General features: G+C 44.0%; 1 protein-coding gene across 1 annotated transcript in view; it reads left to right on the top strand.

Moving 5' to 3' along the window:
* Positions 1-2,650: 2,650 nt before the first annotated feature.
* LOC123066834 (tyrosine decarboxylase-like) overlaps positions 2,651-21,444 on the top strand; it is a 65,892-nt gene continuing 47,098 nt past the window's right edge. The window contains exons 1-2 of the mRNA XM_044489836.1: positions 2,651-2,887; positions 12,455-12,917. Of these exons, the coding sequence (XP_044345771.1) occupies positions 2,651-2,887; positions 12,455-12,917 (700 nt within the window). The remainder of the gene's footprint in view (positions 2,888-12,454; positions 12,918-21,444) is intronic.

Here is a 21,444-nt window from a genome sequence, read left to right on the forward strand (position 1 = left end):
GACACCGCGCCAAGTCCTTAGAATTTCCATGGAGTTACATGGCAGTAAACCGCACCTCGACGGTCTCTCTATGCCCGACGATGCATGGACCTCCCTCTCAGTTGGGTGCACATGACTTGGTCATCGACCAAACACCATAGGTAGGGACTTTTAGCCTTTTACTGGCCATGGTTTTAGCTGGACATGGCTCAGATCCTGTATTTCCGGCATTAAGCCCTAGAAATGCAGTAAATGTCCAAAATATAGCGGGAGGCCCCCGAAAAATCACAGGACCTCGCATGTGTCATGAAATGGACTTTAGTGAGCATAATAAAAATTTCAGGCCAACGGAGGTATGAGCCTCATGATCCCTTCACAAACCAACAATGTTTCGTCTCAAAATATAGGTCCTCCCTGGAAGAAAGACTCATTTCCACACAACCTCCATGAAGGGTTCTGTGAAATGCCGTCAGATTCTTACCATAACCTCTAGGCTTTGTGTGATGACATCACATCAAGTCCCGTGAGTTTTTGGTTGCTCGTGAATTTCCGTGGATTTAAACAATAGAAACCGCATATCTGTTGCATATCAGTGACTCCTAGTGTTGGCCCCTCGCTCTTAGTTGGGTGCGCTGGGCCTGGTCATGGACCAAAGACCACGAGTAAGGACTTCTAGGCCGTTTCCTGGCATGTTTTTATGTGGTCATAGCTCAAATCTTGAATTTCTAGCATTAAGCCCTAGAAATGTAGTAAATGCCCAGAATATGGTAGGAGGCCCCCGATCGCCATATCCCTCCTCTCGTCTCACACAGTCCTTGATGAATGTGATATTATCCTTCCATGGAGGTTCTTCTCATCCTCTAAATGTGGCATGGAGGAGACACCTCTCACTGCGTCCTGACACCACACTCGGGAGAAATCTTCCTTTGAATATCGAGGTTCTGGTAGCCCATGCTCATGAGCCAACTTGCCTAAACTGTGGTAGAACATAGTTGTTTACTCCTTCGTCTTGTTTGTCACAATCTCAAACTCGGTCCAGCTGGCGAACTACATTTTGAGAGAGAAAGAGAGTAAAACATGCATGACATATGAAGTACACTAGATCAAACAAGAAAGTGTACAAGGAGAAATTAATTAGTATATATTGCTATATAACTATCTTCATTAGTTAGGTAAGAATCACAAGCATTTTAATTACAAGCATGTGTGTTTGCCTAACTATAGCTAGCATTTCACATATTTCCACACATATCCACATTTTAACAAAAATATCAATCTTTAAAAAAATCATTTTCTTTCTCTTTACTGTTATGTTTTTCAAACATTGATAATTAAACTCTACTACACACCAAATATATGTTTCCATGTCATCCAACGCATATTAGCCTACCAAAATAGCTAGTAAATAATAATACTATAACAGTTACTAGACAAATTAATATGATACTTCATATTTTTAGCAAAAGAAAGAAAACTCAAAAATGGTGGAGATTTTCCATACCAAATTTCCACATCGATTTCCATATCATATTTTCACACACATGCACACACGCGCACACGCACACACACGCACGCGCGCGCGCAAAGATGGTGAAGTGCGGTGGCAGCTAGGTTATACGAGCCAGCCGCTCGCGCACGCGAGTTTGTAATTTATATGCGCTGAGACGAAGGGTCAAGCTTTGATGAGTATCTACCATCCAGATCTCAGCAAAACTGTCCACCCAATGAAAAGAAAAATAAATAATCTTTTGACGATAACTATGCCGAGTCTTTAAACGCAGGAGCTCGGCAAATGTGGCCTGCCGGGACAGAGCACATAGCAGTAGTCGTTGTCGCCATGTGACACAAACTTTGCCGAGTTCATTCGTTCAGTACCTCGGCATAATTCGTAAGCGCCGAGTTTATTATCTTTGATGAGTTACCTTTACCTGGTTCAGCAACGGCATGCCTCGGCCGAGCTAGACACGCCGCAAAGAGCGGTCGTTGTTTTTGTCGAGCTCCCGCAGTTGACGGTATACATGTTATAGAGCATAGACTTCACGACACCCCCTTATCTAGCCACTCATTTTTGCATTGCGATTCGTGCAACTACTTTTGCTTTTTTTGTTTCTCCCATATAGAACAACATATGAACTTCAAACTTTACAGTAGAATAAATCATCCTAACTAGAATGTGGGAAAAAAATCGGATTTTTTCGTGCATCACAAATACTAAAAATACGTATTTTAATTTAAAAAAATCTCATTTTGTATATTTTTGTTGGACCCAAAAATCTGAATGTTTTTTCTCACATTCTAGTTAGGATGTTTTAGTGTCTTGCAAAGTTTGAAGTTCATATGTTGTTTCATTTAGAAGAAACAAAAAAGAGAAATTTTGATGTAGTAAGTTAGTTGTCTATTACGGATCTCAAAGCAATCTTGGAGGGTAAGGATAGAGGGTGTCCAGAATCCCGAATAGGGCATCCGGCAACGAAAATATTTCAGTAGTGAACCAACTGACGTGTTCCGTTCTTATTTCTGGGTATGGGGCAACTTACAATTGAGAGTCCTATAAATAGCTTCCGATGTAGCTCAGGAAATGGCACCAATTCACGTTGCCAAAGCATTCATACCATTGGTGTGGTGTAGGCAGTGCGTTGGCGTGTAGGGCAAAGTCGAGTGCGTTCCAACAATGGCCCCACGTAAATTCTTGGACAACATGACTGCCCAAAATGGCATCGTCCCGGTGGTGGTGGTGGACACGGCGGAGAAGAAGACGCAATCCCCCACCCTGCTCGATGCTGACGAGTTTCGGCGTCAGAGTCACCAGGTAGTGGACTTGATCGCCGAGTACTATGACCGCATGGGCGACTACCCAGTGCACCCTCCCGTTACCCCCGGCTTCCTACGCAACTTGCTCCCACCGGACGCACACTGGTAGAAAAAGAGGCTTCCGTCCAGCCCCATTAGTCGCGAAACTGTAGGAACCGCGACTAATGAAGTCTTTAGTCGCGGTTCGTTAGTCGCAGTTCGGCAGACGAACCGCGACCAAAGGCTTGGGCCAGGGTGCTCGGTGGCCAGCTGGTGCACGTGAGCGGCTTTAGTCGCGGTTGGCCAGGCCAACCGCGACTAAAGGTGCCCAAAGGCCTTTAGTCGCGGTTGGCCTGGCCAACCGCGACTAAAGCTCCTCCCCTATATATACCAGTTCAGCGCACTCACTTAGCCATTTGGTGCCACTTCTCTTCACAAGGGGGTGTAGGTTTGCTTTTGGTTCCTCTTATGCACACAAGGTGTTTGATGAAATTCCCAACAGCGTGAAACAAACATGATATGAAGTGTTGGAGCCACACTTGAGGTTCCTCCTCGATCGCGGTTAGCAACTTGAACCTTTCATGCATGTGTGTCATTGATAAAATATGCATGTGTGTTGTTCATTGTTTAATTTCTATTGTTTATAGCTAGTTACTTTAACAAATGCATGATGGTTAATTATATATTTTATATTATAATAATGCAGATGAATCGGCAATGGATGATAACCGACTCTCCCGCGAGTTCACTACGGGTTTGAAAGATTTCCTCGTAGTGGCTAATGCGAACAAGCAGAAGGGTTTTGTTATCTGTCCATGTGTTGACTGTAAGAATCAGAAGGGTTACTCTTCCTCAAGAGAAGTTCACCTGCACCTGCTTCGGCACGGTTTCATGCCAAGCTATAATTGTTGGACCAAGCATGGAGAAAGAGGGGTTATAATGGAAGAAGATGAAGAAGGGGATGATTTCATCGATGAAAGCTATCTTGCTCATTTCGGTGATACTTTCATGGAGGATGCTGAAGGTGAAGGGGAAGGTGAAGGGGAAGGTGAAGGGGAAGGTGAAGGTGAAGGTGAAGAAGAGGCACGTGATGAGACCGTTGATGATCTTGGTCGGACCATTGCTGATGCACGGAGACGCTGCGAAACTGAAAAGGAGAGGGAGAATTTGGATCGCATGTTAGAGGATCACAGAAAGTCGTTGTACCCTGGATGCGATGATGGTCTGAAAAAGCTGGGCTGCACACTGGATTTGCTGAAATGGAAGGCACAGGCAGGTGTAGCTGACTCGGCATTTGAAAACTTACTGAAAATGTTGAAGAATATGTTTCCAAAGAATAACGAGTTGCCCGCCAGTACGCACGAAGCAAAGAAGGTTGTCTGCCCTCTAGGTTTAGAGGTTCTGAAGATACATGCATGCATCAACGACTGCATCCTCTACCGCGGTGAATACGAGAATTTGAATGAATGTCCGGTATGCACTGCATTGCGTTATAAGATCAGAGGCGATGACCCTGGTGACGATGTTGAGGGCGGGAAACCCAGGAAGAGGGTTCCCGCCAAGGTGATGTGGTATGCTCCTATAATACCACGGTTGAAACGTCTATTCAGGAACAAAGAGCATGCCAAGTTGTTGCGATGGCACAAAGAGGACCGTAAGTCGGACGGGGAGTTGAGACACACCGCAGATGGAACGCAATGGAGAAAGATCGACAGAGAGTTCAAAGATTTTGCAGCTGACGCAAGGAACATAAGATTTGGTCTAAGTACAGATGGCATGAATCCTTTTGGCGAGCAGAGCTCTAGCCATAGCACCTGGCCCGTGACTCTATGCATCTACAACCTTCCTCCTTGGTTGTGCATGAAGCAGAAGTTCATTATGATGCCAGTGCTCATCCAAGGTCCGAAGCAACCCGGCAACGACATCGATGTGTACCTAAGGCCATTAGTTGATGAACTTTTACAGCTGTGGGGCAGACCTGGTGTCCATGTGTGGGATGAGCACAAAAAAGAGGAATTTAACCTACGAGCGTTGCTTTTCGTAACCATCAACGATTGGCCTGCTCTTAGTAACCTTTCGGGACTGTCAAATAAGGGATACAATGCATGCACGCACTGCTTACATGAGACTGAAAGTGTACATTTGCCAAATTGTAAGAAGAACGTGTACCTTGGGCATCGTCGATTTCTTCCGAAAATTCATCCAGTAAGAAAGAAAGGCAAGCATTACAACGGCAAGGCAGATCACCGGCCAAAGCCTGCGGAACGCACTGGTGCTGAGGTATTTGATATGGTCAAGGATTTGAAAGTCATCTTTGGAAAGGGTCCTGGCGGACAATCAGTTCCGAAGGGAGCTGACGGGCCCGCAGCCATGTGGAAGAAGAAATCTATATTCTAGGAGCTAGAATATTGGAAAGTCCTAGAAGTCCGCTCTGCAATCGACGTGATGCACGTTACGAAGAATATTTGCGTGAACCTCCTAAGCTTCTTGGGCGTGTATGGGAAGACAAATGATACAAAGGAAGCACGGCAGGACCAGCAACGTTTGAAAGACCCTGATGACCGGCATCCGGAATGGTTTCAAGGTCGTGCCAGCTACGCTCTGACCAAAGAAGAGAAGGTCATCTTTTTTGAATGCCTGAGCAGTATGAAGGTCCCGTCTGGATTCTCGTCCAATATAAAGGGAATAATAAACATGGCGGAGAAAAGGTTCCAAAACCTGAAGTCTCACGACTGCCACATGATTATGACGCAATTGCTTCCGATTGCTTTGAGGGGGCTCCTGCCGGAAAATGTTCGAGTAGCCATTGTGAAGCTATGTGCATTCCTCAATGCAATCTCTCAGAAGGTAATCAATCCAGAAGATCTACAAGGGCTATGTTCGTAACTGTGCTAGGCCAGAAGGAAGCATCGCCAAGGGCTGTGGAAATGAGGAGGTAATTGAGTTTTGTGTTGACTTTGTTCCTGACCTTAAGCCGATTGGTCTTCCTCGATCGCGGCACGAGGGGAGACTAAGTGGAAAAGGCACGATCGGAAGGAAATCAACGACATGTATGGACGGCCATTCTCTGACTGAAGCACACCACACTGTACTGACCAATTCCAGCTTGGTGGCTCCGTACTTTGAGAAACACAAGAATATTTTACGCTCGGACAACCCGGGGAAGCCTGAATCCTGGATTAGGAAGGCCCACATGGAGACTTTCGGCAGTTGGTTGAGAAAACATTTAATGAATGACAATGATGTTGTAGATCAGCTGTACATGTTGGCCAAGACACCATCTTCGACTATAACGACTTTCCAAGGGTACGAGATAAATGGGAATACATTTTACACGATCGCCCAAGATAAAAAGAGCACCAACCAAAACAGTGGTGTCCGCTTTGATGCAGCAACCGAGAATGGGCAAAAGGTCACATATTATGGTTACATAGAGGAGATATGGGAACTTGACTATGGACCCTCCTTTAAGGTCCCTTTGTTCCGGTGCAAATGGTTCAAGCTAACAGGAGGTGGGGTAAAGGTGGACCAGCAATACGGAATGACAATGGTGGATTTCAACAATCTTGGTTACCTTGACGAACCATTCGTCCTAGCGAAAGATGTCGCTCAGGTTTTCTATGTGAAGGACATGAGTAGCAAACCGAGAAAACGGAAAGATAAGAAAATGATCAGTACATCATGGATACGGCACAATCGTAAGCAAGCAGGGACACAAGGGAAGAAATGATGTGTAATAATTTATTGTACCAAACTTTTTTGAATGGATCATGTGAATTATATTACCCGTGATGTGTTTGGTGTCCATTTTCGAATGATTCGAGATACCACTGATGATACATGAAATTTGGAGTGATTTAGTCATACTCCTGTCTAGGCGTATAAAATTTTGAATTGAATTAGTTTTATTTTTCTGAATTTTTTGATATAATATTTGTGTTTTTAACATATTGAATTGAATTAGTTTTATTTTTCTGAATTTTTTGATATATTATTTGTATTTTTAACATTTTGAATTAAACTAGTTTTATTTTTCTTAATTTTTTGATATATTATTTGTATTTTTGGAATTTTGAATTGAATTAGTTTTATTTTTCTGAATTTTTTGATATAATTTTTGTGTTTTTAACATATTGAATTGAATTAGTTTTATTTTTCTGAATTTTTTGATATATTATTTGTATTTTTAACATTTTGAATTGAATTAGTTTTATTTTTCTTAATTTTTTGATATATTATTTGTATTTTTAGAATTTTGAATTGAATTAGTTCTATTTTTCTGAATTTTTTGATATAATATTTGTGTTTTTAACATATTGAATTGAATTAGTTTTATTTTTCTGAATTTTTCGATATATTATTTGTATTTTTAAGATTTTGAAAAAGAAAAAGTATTTTAAAAATACCTTTAGTCGCGGTTGGCCTGCCCAACCACGACTAAAGGTCGTTGCGCGCGGGAACGAAAAACCCGCCAAAAAAGCCCTTTAGTCGCGGGTCGCCTCCCCAACCGCGACTAAAGGGTCCGGGACTAAAGGCAACGGGTCGCCTCCCCAACCGCGACTAAAGGGGGGGGCTATAAATACAAGGGCCCGACCCGTCACGAGCATTTCTCGTCTTCTCTGCCGCGCCGAAGGCCTGCCGCCGTCGCCCTCGCCCTCGACGCCGCCCGCCGTCGCCCTCGCCCTCGACGCCGCCCGCCGTCGCCCGCCGCCCCCTCTCGCCCACGTACGGCGCCCGCCGCCCCCTCTCGCCCTCGTACGGCGCCCGCCGTCGCCCGCCGCCCCCTCTCGCCCACGTCCGTCGCCCGCCGCCCCCTCTCGCCCACGCCGGCCGGCCTCCCTCGCCCACCGTGCCGCCTCTCGCCCGCCCTCAACGCCGCCGCCCGCCGTCGCCCGCCGCCCCCTCTCGCCCACGTATAGAGAGCTAGCGAGATCGTGGAGAGGGAGAGAGAATTTCTTTTTTGTTCTTTTTAATTTTAACTAGTTAATTAGTTTAACAAAAACTGTAAAATAACTTATCCAAAAACGTATAACCGTAAAATAACTTAATTAACAAAAAACGTATAACTTAACAAATAACCGTAAAATTTGATAATTAACAAAAAAACGTATATACGGAGAGGGGGCGGCGAGGGGGGCGGCGATGCGCGCGGTGTTTTTTTTAGGGATCGAGAGGGGGCGGCGAGGGTTATACATGTGTGTTGTCCTCGCCTCCCTCTCCGTGACGCCGTCGTCTGCCGCCCCGTCTCGCGCTCTACCGCGACACCCTCTCCCACCCCTTCCTCGCCCCCTCCTTTTGCCACCGCCCTTTCGCCACCGCCACCGCCACCGCGCCCCTTCTTCACTTAATTAATTTGTTTTTACTACATGTTTTCAGGACTGACATAATGGCGGACGATAGAGCTGACCCGATTATGGACAACTATGATCCGGACGGTGAAGCACATATGTTCGGCATCATAAACGGCGATATTCTATATGTGCCGACCGGACAAGAAGAAGATGATATCTCTTCTTATCTGAACCTTGACGGTGAAGATGAAGGGCGCCGTCAGCAAGATGATGCCGAACAAACGTCGATAAACGACGTTCTTCAAATGGAAGTAGCAACCACCTCCGGCGCCGAGGTATATATATACATTGAGCCTCTGGTGATACAAACTAACTGATTTGAATAAATATGTGTGGACTAACGCGCGCGACTCTCTTTCTTATTTTAGTCCTCGGCCGGATCGTCGAAACAATCGAGTACGTCGTCAAAGCGTGGCGCAACCAAGACGATGAAACAAGGAGAAACATGCACCATCGAGGTTGTCGATAGTGCAACCGGCAGACCGCTGGAGCCCCGCAAGAACGCCACCAAGTTTGTCAACCAATGCGGAGCCATTGTTAGAGACAACGTCTCGATCACCGTCCAGGAGTGGAATAAGCCAAAGAAGGCACGAATTGCTGGTTTCACTTTTGTCGATAAGAGAACAAAAAAAGATTGCTTCAAGAAGCATATGGAACATTTCGTTCTACCTCTGGAATACAACAAATTCGATGAGGAGGGTAACAAGATTGAGGAAAACAAGGAGAGGAGGAGGCTAGTCAAACAGTTCGCTCTTCATAAGATGGCCGACGCATTCCGGAAATTCAAGCAAAATCTAGCCCATGACTTTGTCAAGCAGAACAAGACTCCGGATTTCAAAGGACAATATGAGAAACTGAAACATGATTGGCCAGAATTTGTGAAGCAAAAGAAATCGGAGCAGTTCATTCAAATATCGAAAAAAATAAGGAAAATGCGGCTAAGAAGGAGTACAATCATATTATGGGGCCAGGAGGGTATCGCCTTTGGGAGCCTAGGTGGGAGAAGATGGAGAACGAGCTGAGGGCGCGAGGAATCCGTCCAGGTACGGAGGGATGGGACCCAAGGGCCAAAAGCTGGTGGTACGGGCATGGGGGAACGCTGAACCCGGAGACAGGGGAGTGTGTTTACCGGGGCAAAATAATTAAACCCACCCAAGCCCTTATTGACGGAATGAGGGATGCTCAAGAGGGGAAGATCAAGTTCAACAGAGAGAACGACGCGCTGACAAAAGCCCTCGGGAATCCTGAACACGGAGGACGTGTACGAGGCATGGGGCACATTCCGTGGAAAATAGGGTTCCCCCAGAATGATGACCCGTACGGTTACAGAAGGCGGAAGAGAAAGATGGATCGGGAAGCAGATGTTGTGGCACGGTTGGCATCGGAAATGGATGTGATGAAGAAAACCGTGAGTGTACTAGTAGCCGAACGAGATGCAGCTCGGGCGCAGCATGAAGATCATCCAGCGGATCTCAGAAGCCAGCAGCGGAGAAGCAGTGTGGCTTCCACGGAGGCCCCACCGGCTGGTGCAGATGCACCGACGATCGAAATTACTGCACCGGAGCCTCTGGTGGTCGAAATTACTGCACCGGAGCCTCTGGTGGTCGAAATTACTGCACCGGAGCCTCCTCGCTACCCCGTGGACGATATAAAGGAGATGAAAGAATGTCATCTGTATTATCCTATCGGGAACATGTCCATGAAGGTAGCCATCGGCAGTGCTTTACCATGTTTACCTGGAGCACTCCACCACAACAACCCCATTCAAGATGGCTATGCTCGTGTCACGGTGGAGGACATAGTCCAAGGGTTTGAGGACCTGGAGATTGACATTGCTACACCTGAAGGGGAGAAAAGACTTGGAGATGTCAAGCGCCATTTCATTCTATGGCAAAAGAAGTTTATCAAGTTTCCAGGCGAGGCGCCAAGGACAACAAGTCCACCCCCCTACGGTGGTGGCGGTTCACCTACACCTCCGTCACGTCAGCCGACGCCCCCCAGTCCACAACGTCCGGCGGGTGATCAGACGCCGCCCCCCAGTCCTCGTCCGACGGGTGATCAGACGCCGCCCCCCAATCCACCTCCGGCAAAGAAGCAGAAGCAGTCCTGGATTATTAACCTGGACCCTTATGTACCTAAGACCACAAAGGTACCGGAGCCATCATTGAAGCCTCTCCCCACAAGGCCTTGGGAACGTAGTGCCGAGGAAACTGCCGCGGCCGCGGCTGCTGATCATGAGAAATGGAAGGCGGACTGCAAGAAGAAAAGAGAGCCCGAGCCCAAGCCAGTATTTTCTGATGAGCAAAAGAAGTGGGCTAAGTCATTTTTGAGCACACCGTCCCAAGCCGCGAAGAATCTGCCTGACGACTATGCACGTGAACTTCGTAGGCAGGCACTCATGTTGAAGGAGAAGAAAGAGCGGGCGGAGAACCAGGAGAACAAAGCCTTGGAGGAGGCCGAGAAAACGGAATTAGAAAGTAAAAAAAGTGGGAAACGAGTTGCCCAGCTCGGGGAACAAAGTAAACAATCGATTGCCCCGCTTATAGTGAAAGCCGCCGGTCCGAATGACCCCGATATCATAGCAGCTGCGGCAGCACATGGATTGACTGTAACGAGTGCCAGAGAACAAGCGGCCAACTTAGGTATTACTCTTCGTGAACTGTTAGGCCTTGATGAGGCGCCAGTGAAGGAGGTAGTAATTACATATGTGAAGAATGGGCCTCTCGTCGAGCCTGCGCAGGAAGAGGATCTACCTCCACAAATGAAAGGTCTGCTGAAATGGTACAAGGCTTACATAAAAAATAAAAACGCCAAAGAATATATTTATGCGGAAGTTAGATATGAGCATCACTTCAAACATTACTATGTACAAATTCATCTGAGTGAATTGTTCCAGCTTTTCAATCTGCGCGAGCTCGACAAATCTATCATCAGTTGCTACGTTCTGTAAGTGATTTATTTCTACCCCATCTCGTACATATTGCATGCACTATATATATGTCCTAACTATATTGTTGTGTCCGCTATTATACATGCAGAATGAAGATTAAGGAATGCAGAGTAAGGAACATCCATGATGTTGGGTTCATTGACCCACACATCGTTAATGGATATGTGTTGGAGCATCACCCCGCCGACATGGAGGCAGACCTGTGGCAGTTTCTTACAAAGCAGGAACTCAAAAGTGATATTCTATTTCCTTACCATTTTGGGTGAGTGTTTCTGTCTTGAGCACATTCTCTTTTGTTTACTCCATGCATGGTATGTGGCCGGCTAATCGATGAGTTATGCATGACGTACTGTGCATGTATCGTGTCCGCAGGTTCCACTGGATTCTGCTAGTAATTAAAGTTGACACCTCAGAATGTCTCGTCCACGACTCTCTGAATAAGGATCCAAAGCTTTGGGTCGACATGAGAAGAATGCTGCAGAAGTAATTATTTTCATTCATTTGCGCTCTATATCGATCGGCCTATTTCGTTCATTTCCTAATATCAAGTAACTAATAACTCTCTTGTTCATTTAATTTTCTTTGCCTCGTAGGGTTTGGAGACGGTTCGTAGATACAAAGGTCGATGAATTCAAAAAAGAGCTAGAATTCAAAAGGGCAAAGGCTAAGAATGGTGAGGATATTCAGCCAGCGGGGACCAATCTACGTGCATACTATGTCTGTGAGATGATCCGGAGATACACCTCTGAGCGGGTTCCGAGTGATACCAATGCTCAGAGGAATAACCTCCGGATGATGCTTAGTCCAGAAGCTCGCTTCCGACCACTTCAAGAGGAACTAGCTGGATGGTTCAGGAGGGAAGTCCTCCATCCTAAAGGAGAACACCATTACGAGGACGTAGAACTTTATATGCATTAAATTATGTATGGAAACTTGTTCAAAATTGTATATGGTCATCCGATGATATTGAATATATATTGTATATTCCTCTTGAATTCTTTTTGGTTCTAATTTCAAATTTGTTTGAAATTGTACATTCATATGCATGTATGTAGTACCGTAGAATATGTGAAACTCCTTCAAAATTAAAATAAAGCACAAAAGAAATAAAACAATACAAATTAAATAGAAAACAAGTTTAGGGGGGGGGGCTAAAACCCTAAACCTGCGACGGCCTTTAGTCGCGGTTGGCCATAAGAACCGCGACTAAAGGTCCTCCGCCCCGACGGCCGCCTGGCGCCCACGTGGACGGGCCTTTAGTCGCGGTTCTTAAGCAACCGCGACTAAAGGGTGGGGCCTTCAGTCGCGCCCGTTCGGTCGCGGTTGCGCAACCGCGACTAATGGCAGTTGCGAACCGCGACCAAAGGCCCTTTTTCCACCAGTGGCACCCTTCCGTCTGGAGCCGGACGCATTCAGCTCTGCGCTCAAGGACGTTCGCGACATGATCCTCCCGGGCCTGACGCACTGGCAGAGCGCCCGCCACATGGCGCACTTCCCGGCGTCCAGCAGCACCATCGGCGCCCTAGGAGAGGCGCTCACAGCGGGCATCAACATCGTCCTGTTCACGTGGGCCGCCTCGCCCTCCGCCACCGAGCTTGAGATGCTGGTCGTGGACTGGCTCGGCAAGGCGCTGCACCTGCCGAAGAGTCTCCTCTTCGCCGGAGGCGGCGGTGGAACTCTTCTTGGTACCTCGTGCGAGGCGATACTCTGCACACTCGTGGCCGCGAGGGACCGGAAACTCGCCGAGATCGGCGGGAACAGGATCTCCGACCTAGTGGTCCACTGCTCCGACCAGACACACTTCGCCTTCCGCAAGGCCGCACGCATTGCCGGCATCCTGCGTGACCACTGCCGCGCCATACCCAGAGCGAAGAGCCGAAGACTGAGCGAATGTATCGTTGCTGGTGGTGTCACTCTAGAACGACCGTCACTAAACCATCCATGTCTACTATTGTGCCTAGTAACTGGGCCACAAACAGAACTAGCTTGAGCACTACCAGGCAGACAAACTAGGTTTGCACCTGACTTAAAATATCTCAAATTAATGAACAAAGAAGTTGCAATCCACTTGAAAAAAAAACTGGGAAATGTCTGTGAATTTCAAAAATGTACAAGACACATAAACAACTTGCCATAATATATATAATAATATTGCCATCAAACTAAGAAAATCCATATATGTAGAGCAAAAAAAACTCACAATTTAAAAAAAAAAACTCTTCCTTGTATACGGTGTACAAAAATACCATGTAATATGTTATAAAAGTTGCCAACATGAAGGTACAAACGGTACCACTTATGTATGATCTTAATTAGCATGTACTTAATATAAACTATTTTTTTATTGTTTTCATACAAAAAAAATAGGATGCTACCATGACCATATACTAGTTACAAACACAAAATGTTTTTCTTTTATGGATCATATATTCTAATCCCAAAAACCATCCAAGGATTCAAAGGATTTTCCCTGCAGAAAGGATGTATCATGTATAAACTTGCCCTGCTAATTTCAGATAAATAAAACAAACAAATATTTAGATAAAGAGTTGCCATGCTTATAATAGAAGACAGTAACAATTGATACCATGATAAAGATCGATATAGCCAGTTATCTCATTAAGAAAAGTAAAGCAGACTATCGAATCATTTGCCATGATCCTCAAAAGCAAACTATCGAATCATTTTGATTGTTAAAAAAATATCATGTAGTGAAATGTGAAGTCAAAGAAACTTGCAATTAATGCCAGTTTCTTTGTGACATACATGTTTGTGTATGAATTGACTAGTTTCCTCCTACCGTCTCACATAATTTGGCTTGAAAAAACAGCTAAAACAAGGGGGAAATCGGGAACACTATTCCTCAACAATTCACCACCTACCCTATATCATAAGATGTAAAGAAATATACAACAAAATGCAAGGACACAAAAAAGAAGGAGAATTGGAGCCAAAGTGGTCATACCCTGTTTCCCTCACTTTCCCGTCTTAAAATAACAGGTTTGAAATAGGTGATACATGTCAATCCCTTTCTAAAATATCAATCATATGGATTTTCCATGATACAATACTAGACTAACCTAATATTAGTAATGTTAATTCCACCTAGACATAATTATGGAATCTAATTTAGAATGTATACATCTTGTGAGGAAAAACTATTATGTCCATGTAGTAAAACAAACCAAAGAGATCAAGGATTAGTTGCCACTCCAATAAAAAAATTGGAACATGAAAAACACATCCAAAAGGGATCACACATAGACATGTGAGGTACGTCTTTTATGAAAACATCACCTAAACAAATATTGCACTATATATTTACTAATGGAATACTAATAGAAATTGATCTAATCTTGGCATTAAAACTTTCACATACAATCTAACATCTAGTACATGAAGTTGCCATAGTCCAGCCATTAAAATGTACGTAGTACACTTAAACATTTGCCATGGTCTAGGCATTAAAAGCACCAGACAATATTTCTGGGGCTAGTATGACAAATTAAGCTCGGTAGAAAACGATGTACAAATATATATTTTGGGGAGAAGGGGATAAGGTGGTAAAAACTATATACACACACATCTTAGGGGTGTGTGTGTGTGTGTGTGTGTGTGTGTGTGTGTGTGTGTGCGTGCGTGCGTGCGTGTGCGTGCGTGCGCGCGCGCGCGCGCGCGTGTGTGTGTGTGTGTGTGTGTGTGTGTGTGTGTGTGTTTGGGGGGCAATAATAACTACAGACATTGACAATGAATACATGGCAGACTGCCAAATTTTTTGTTTTTGAGTGTATGTTGTATTGGGAATCCGAGCCCGTGGTTCCATTTGTCTCACCACATGGATCAAAATTTTCTACTCATTTGCCCACATCTGGCTTCGTTTCAGTTTTGGAGGCTTCGGTTAATTAAGTCTGTTGGATAATTTTAGAAATAATTAAGAAAATAAGACACCATGTTTTGGATAAGACTAACGGAGAAAATAAAATAAAAGGGTAGCCCAATTGGCCCATCTGTCATGTGCACGCACGGAACCCTTGCGCATAGCCAACGCATCGACGCCGCCGCCTCTTCCTAGGTTTCTTGTCTTCATCTGCCATCACCCATTTCCGTGATACCGTCGTGCAGTCCAGATAACACCGGAGTCGGACGCCTACAACCACTGTCCAAGGGAAGACAACCGTTCTGGTCCTCGGCCCCGATCTGTTGATGCAGAGGTAAAGGAATTTACTCTGTAACAGAAATGTTCACCGGCTGCCATAGCCATGCTTGTATGGAGTACTGTGGAGGGGTGTTATATGAGCCGCTCCTATTTGGAATAGGTCTCCCCAATAATATATTGTAGTAGGCAAATTGACAGAGATGATTAACATATCTAATGATGTGATGTACTTGCTTGTACCCAATGATGTGATGTACTTGCATTATTCAACAATGCAACCTCCAACCACATGAGTTCGATATATTATTATATTTCACCATTCTTCTATTCATTTATTTTATTTTTGCAAAAACTGGATTTGATCTATTACAAAGGCCGTGCATATTGCTGGAACATATGCCTTGATTTCCGTCTAGCGTGTCACTACCTACGTGTCATATGATGTCAGCGTGCATAGAGGGCCATTCACCCTACAAGGAACTTCCGAGTGAGAAGTTTGCGCCAAGCCACACCCTTTATTTTATCCCTTGACATTTTTCACCACGTCAACGCAAATATTTCCTCAACCAAAATACATAGTGGACCAGTTTCCCTCCTAGTATATCACATAATTTTGTAGAAAAAAAATTAAAACTATGAGAAAATCTGGAAAACTATTCATCTACAATTCACAAGCTCCCCTATCTCCTCAGATGTAAGCACTACTAGGAAAAACCTTACCAGTAGCATGGGTTTTTGCATACCAGTAGCGTGGGTGCCCGCGCTACTGCTACGGCGCTATAGCTAAATATTAGCAGTAGCGCATTTTCCATCCCACGCTACTGGTATGCTAAGTACTAGTAGCGTTGCTTTATCAACACACGCTACTACTATGGTATGTACTAGTAGCGCCGCTTTATCCACCCCATGCTACAGCTAATTAATTAGAAATTAAAAAATATATATTCAAACGCAGTATTCATGGATGGAAATTCAGATGCATTTGCTTCACCAACAATGATTAGTAGTAGCATCAACATAGCCTCTAATTCAGCATAGGAGTTGCAAGTAAGGGAAAATTACCACCGACACTGCTAGCTAATAATCATCATAGCTAGTCATTACCACCAACATTGTGTAATCATCATAGCTACATAGTGTAGCACATCATCATCATCTTGAAATTCATTCTAGCTAACTAATCACTCCTACTGCTCTCTCAGGTAAAATAGCATAAAACATGTGGAGCGCTCCTGATTCATCATATTGAAGCATGCAGATGAACTTGTCTCCTACTTATGAGCTACGCTTCTGATTGCTGCCTCCTAGTACTTCTCTACAATCCTTCACAATTTTGTTCCAGTCTTTGACTATTAAGACTTGCTTGCTTCTAGAAATCCTGAATGCACTCATGTGCAATGTAGGAAGTCTTGGCCGTATGCTAACGATGGACATGCGACCTTTAGCTTCAATCAACTGAGGCAAAACTATCATCGGGATTCGCTGTTGAAGAACATCGTAGTAACATACTTAGCAATGAAGTTTAGCTTAAAAAATAATGTATGCGAAAGATGCACTGAGGACAAATAGTAAAAATCTTACCATCTTTCCTAAATAGACGTGGCCATAGTTCAGTACGAACACTATTGGTCGCACGTTTTGAGTACTAACATTTGTAAGTACAAGAAAATAATTTGTCTTCACTGTATGACGATCCTCAAGCCATGAAACAGAATGACTTTTCTCCTCGCAGTTTAGTTCAGCCCCGGGACAATAGTAGGTCATGTCTACCAAGCGCCAGACATGTTTGCTAGAATGGAAATAAGCTGTCAATAGAAATTAGTTGTCAACTATTTTTGAATAAACAATATCCAAGACATAAATATGGTTGAGAAACTTACATAAAGGTAGAACTGGAGGCGTCTGCACATCGACCCAGAAGTCGATATTATCTTCAATATCATCTTCCGGACGAATATCGAAGGTTATAAGCATATCAGGCTCAAATACATAAGCCTTGCATAGTGCTCTCCATTGTTTGCATCCAAAATGGGTGTAGGTATTGTCTAATTTTGCGAGAAAACTATAACCATGCTTGGTCCTCAAGTTAACTCTTTTTACCTCCATAGTTTCCATAGTACTGAAACCAACCTTATCCAACACATATATTCTTGCATGGCAGGGGATACGCTAGTAGAATAGTAAAAGATTTAAATTATAAGTTGAAGCAAAAGAAGAAGAAGTCATTCTTAATTACGAAAAAAGACTTGTCGTTGTGACTTACTGTATGCACTTCGAAGTTCCCATCCAGCTTGATGCTGAAGCGCCTACCACCAACTAGGTGAGGGCTGTCGCACAGGCCGCACTCGTCTTCGAAGTATTCGCACATACAGAATTCCTTTTCGCTATCGTCATCAGACATTTCCTATGTTCATATAGTTGAAACACGCGTGCATTCAATAAGCAAAACTAAATCATAAAACGAATTAGTATTCAAATTAGCATGCATTCAATAAGAAAACTAAATCATCTCTTGCGTTCGTACATCGTCGAATATTATCACTAATACATCTAGAATTGTATCGTACATATAACATCACTAATACAGCTAGAACCCTAGCGAACGACGGGTATCGGTGCGGATAGTGGACACCCAAAGAGAAGGAACCATCACAGGATAATAGCTCCAGTGAGATCCGTGAAGAACCATCCACGTACTGTCGGACCTGCCCTCCAACGCAACCATGTGGCGACGGACGTGCTCATCCTCCTCGCTAACACGGTGACATACCACCTCTGCGGTCGACGAAGGCCTCCCCACCGTCACTGGCCCATGCGACCGCCACCAAATAAGGTCCAGGTCGACGACGAGCTGCCTCCTCACCAAGCTGCACGCCCTGGAAGGTAGCACCTCCCAGTTCCAGCCAGGCGGAGCCCAGTCCTGGACATGGCCCCTATAATCAAGCAAGCCTCCTCCACCGAGTCGGCAACGAGGATGCGGGCTAGGCATCATCGATGTCGAGAACAAATGCTTAATTATGAAAACAAAATTAATAAACACTTAGCAAAATTCGGCATGACCTTTGCTAAAAACAGGACATATCGAGTGCCTGAAATTTGCCATAACGTAAAAATATGGCAAAGCGTAGGCCACTCGGAAAAATATGACATGTCCAAAATATGACATGTTCAAAATATGACATGTCCACTTCAAATTTGCATATAACTGGAAAAAATTGCTTTAACTAAAAAAATAACATCAATTGCTTTAACTAAATAAATACCTAGAATTTGTTAACTACACCTAAAACAACTAAAACACCTAGAATTATGTTAAATACACCTAAAACACCAAAATTCTATTAACCTAGTTAAATTTCGGTCCTAATTTAAAAACCTAGCTAAATTTCTGTCCTAATTTATAAACCTAGCTAATTTAAAAGCCTAGGGTTCATACTACCTAATCTATCCTAGCTACGGTTCGATCATAACATACATTATTCTAAGAACCTACATTTTTTCAACTACATTAGGTTCAAAATACCTACGCTCTAATAAATCTAACTCGGGAGGGAGGGAGGAGGAGGAAGGAGGGAGGAGTACCTCTCGCTGGAGGAGGAGGGACGGTGCGTGAGGAGGGCCGGCGCGGGGGGGCGGCCGGCGGGGGACGAGGGCTGGCGGGGGGGATGGCGGCCGTCGGTGGAGGAGGGTCGGTGTGGGGGAGGCCGGCGGGCAGGAGGAGGGCCGGCGTACGCGGGGGAATCGGCCGGATCGAGCGGGGATTGAGGGAGAGTGTGAGTGATTGTGAGTGAGTGAGATAGGGGCATGCGGGCCGGCGTGGGGAGAAGAAGAGGTGGGCTTAGCAGCAGCGCGGGGGAGGGGGGCTAGCGCTATAGCAAAATGGGACGAGAGCATGGCCCATTAGCAGCAGTGCTGGGCGGGAAACCACGCGCTACTGCTAATATGCACTTGCAGCGCTGGTTTTTCCAGGCGCTACTGCTAAATAGTAGTAGCGTGGGGTATTTACCCAACGCTACTGCTAATTGTCTACCAATAAGCATTTCCCTAGTACTGAAGAAAGATGAATAAAAAATTGCAACACAAAAAACAAGAATTAGATCCAAAGTTGTCATCCCCTCTCTCCCTCACTTCCCCATCTTAAAAATCAGGATTGAAAAGGGTGATGCATGACAATCCCTTTCAAAATACCAATTCATTTAATATTCCATCATCAAAACTAGACTTGCCTCATATAATGTTAATTGCCACCTTTACTTAATTATGGAACCTAATTTTGAATCTATGGATCCTATTAGGAGGGAAAACATACAAAGTCCATGTAGTAAAACAAAACAAAGAGACCAGTGATTTGTTTCCACTCTAAAAATAAATTGGAATCATGAAAAGCATACCGAACAGGGATGACACACAAAATGGTTAGGTGCCGTCTATGAAATTTTTCATATGAACATATATAGCACTTATGTATGATCTACTAAGGGAATGATATTTTAGGGACTAGTGTGACAAATCTTGCTCGGTAGAAAAGCAAATACATACATACATTTGAGGTGGATAAGGTGGTAAATGTTGTATATGCACACATCTTAGGTGTGTGTGCGTTGCAGGGGTGGGTTATAATAACTATGAAATTCTATAGATATTGACAATGAATACATCGTGAACCACCAAATTGAGCTTCTTCAGTGTACATTATATTTGGAATCATAGCCTGTGGTTCCATTTGTCTAACAACATAGATCAAAATTATCTATTCATTTGCCAGACCTGGCTTGGGATGAATTTTAGAGAATTTTATTAATTAACAGTGTTGGATAATTTCGAAATAATTTAAAAATAAGACAACATGTTTTAGATAAGACGAAAGGAAGAAAAGAAAATAAGAGGGTAGCCTTGTTGGTTTCTCTATCTTGTGCATGCATGGAACATTTGCGTATAGACAACGCATTGACGCCGCCGCCTCTGCCTTGTTTTTTCTTCTTCCGCCAACACTGTTTCCCTCACCACCACTATGTAGCTCAAACAACATAGGAGTCCAGCCGCCAATAGCAGTTGTCCAAGGGAAGCCAGCCATTCTCATCCTCGGCCTTGGTTTGCTGCTGTAGAGGTACCAGAATTTACTTTGTAGTGGCTCTATTCACCGGTAGCCATAGCCATGTTAGTACGGTGTCGCATGGAGGGGTATTTCATGAGCTACTCCTCTTTGCAATATGTCTCCTGATTAATATATTGTACTTGCAAAATTGATAGAGATGCTCAAGATATCTAATCATGTGATGTACTTGCTTGTATCTAATGATGTTATGTACTTGCATTATTCAACCATGCAACCGCCAACCACACGAGTGTGAGATATTATTATATTTTGCCTTTATTCTAGTCATTTATTTTTTGCAAAAAATGGATTGGATCTAATACAAAGGCCGTGCATATTGCTGGAACGTACGCCTTGATTCCCGTCTGGTATGTCGCTACCTACATGTGGTATGTTGTCAGCATGCATACATGACCAACAAGGAACTTCCGCGTGAGGAGTGTGAGCTGAGGCACGCCCCTTATTTTATCCCTTGACTTTTTTCACCACGTCATCGCAAATATTTCCTCAACCCAAATAAGTAGTGGACCAGTTTCCCTCCTACTATATAACATAATTTTGTCTAAAAAATAACTAAAACAATGGTAAAATCTTGAAACTATTCATCTACTATTCACAAGCTACCCAATCTCCTAAGATGTAAGAAAGATCAGCAAAATTGGCAACAACAAAAAAGAAGTATTAGAGCCAAAGTTCTTAGCCCCTCTCCCCCTCACTTCCCCATCTTAATGCATTCGTTGCATTAAAACAATCGCATACAATCTAACATTTAATACATGAAGTTGCCATGGTCCAGCCATTAAAAACTATGTTATACACTTAAACATTTGCCATGGTATAGGCATCAAAAGTATCACATGATACTTAGGGACTAGTCTGACAAATCAAGCTCACTAGAAAAGGCAATACATACAAATATTTTGGGAGAGACGGATAAGGTGGTAAAAGTTGTATATGCACATATCTTTTGTGTGTGTGTTGCACGGGTGGGTTATAATAACTATGAAAATGTATAGACACTGACAATAAATACATTGTGAACTGCCAAATTTAGCTTGTTGAGTCTATCTTGTATTGGGAATTAGAGCATGTGGTGCGTTCATGTGACCACATAGATGAAAAT

Source organism: Triticum aestivum, chromosome 3B (assembly GCF_018294505.1).
Source record: "Triticum aestivum cultivar Chinese Spring chromosome 3B, IWGSC CS RefSeq v2.1, whole genome shotgun sequence".
NCBI classification, from domain to species: Eukaryota; Viridiplantae; Streptophyta; class Magnoliopsida; order Poales; family Poaceae; genus Triticum; species Triticum aestivum.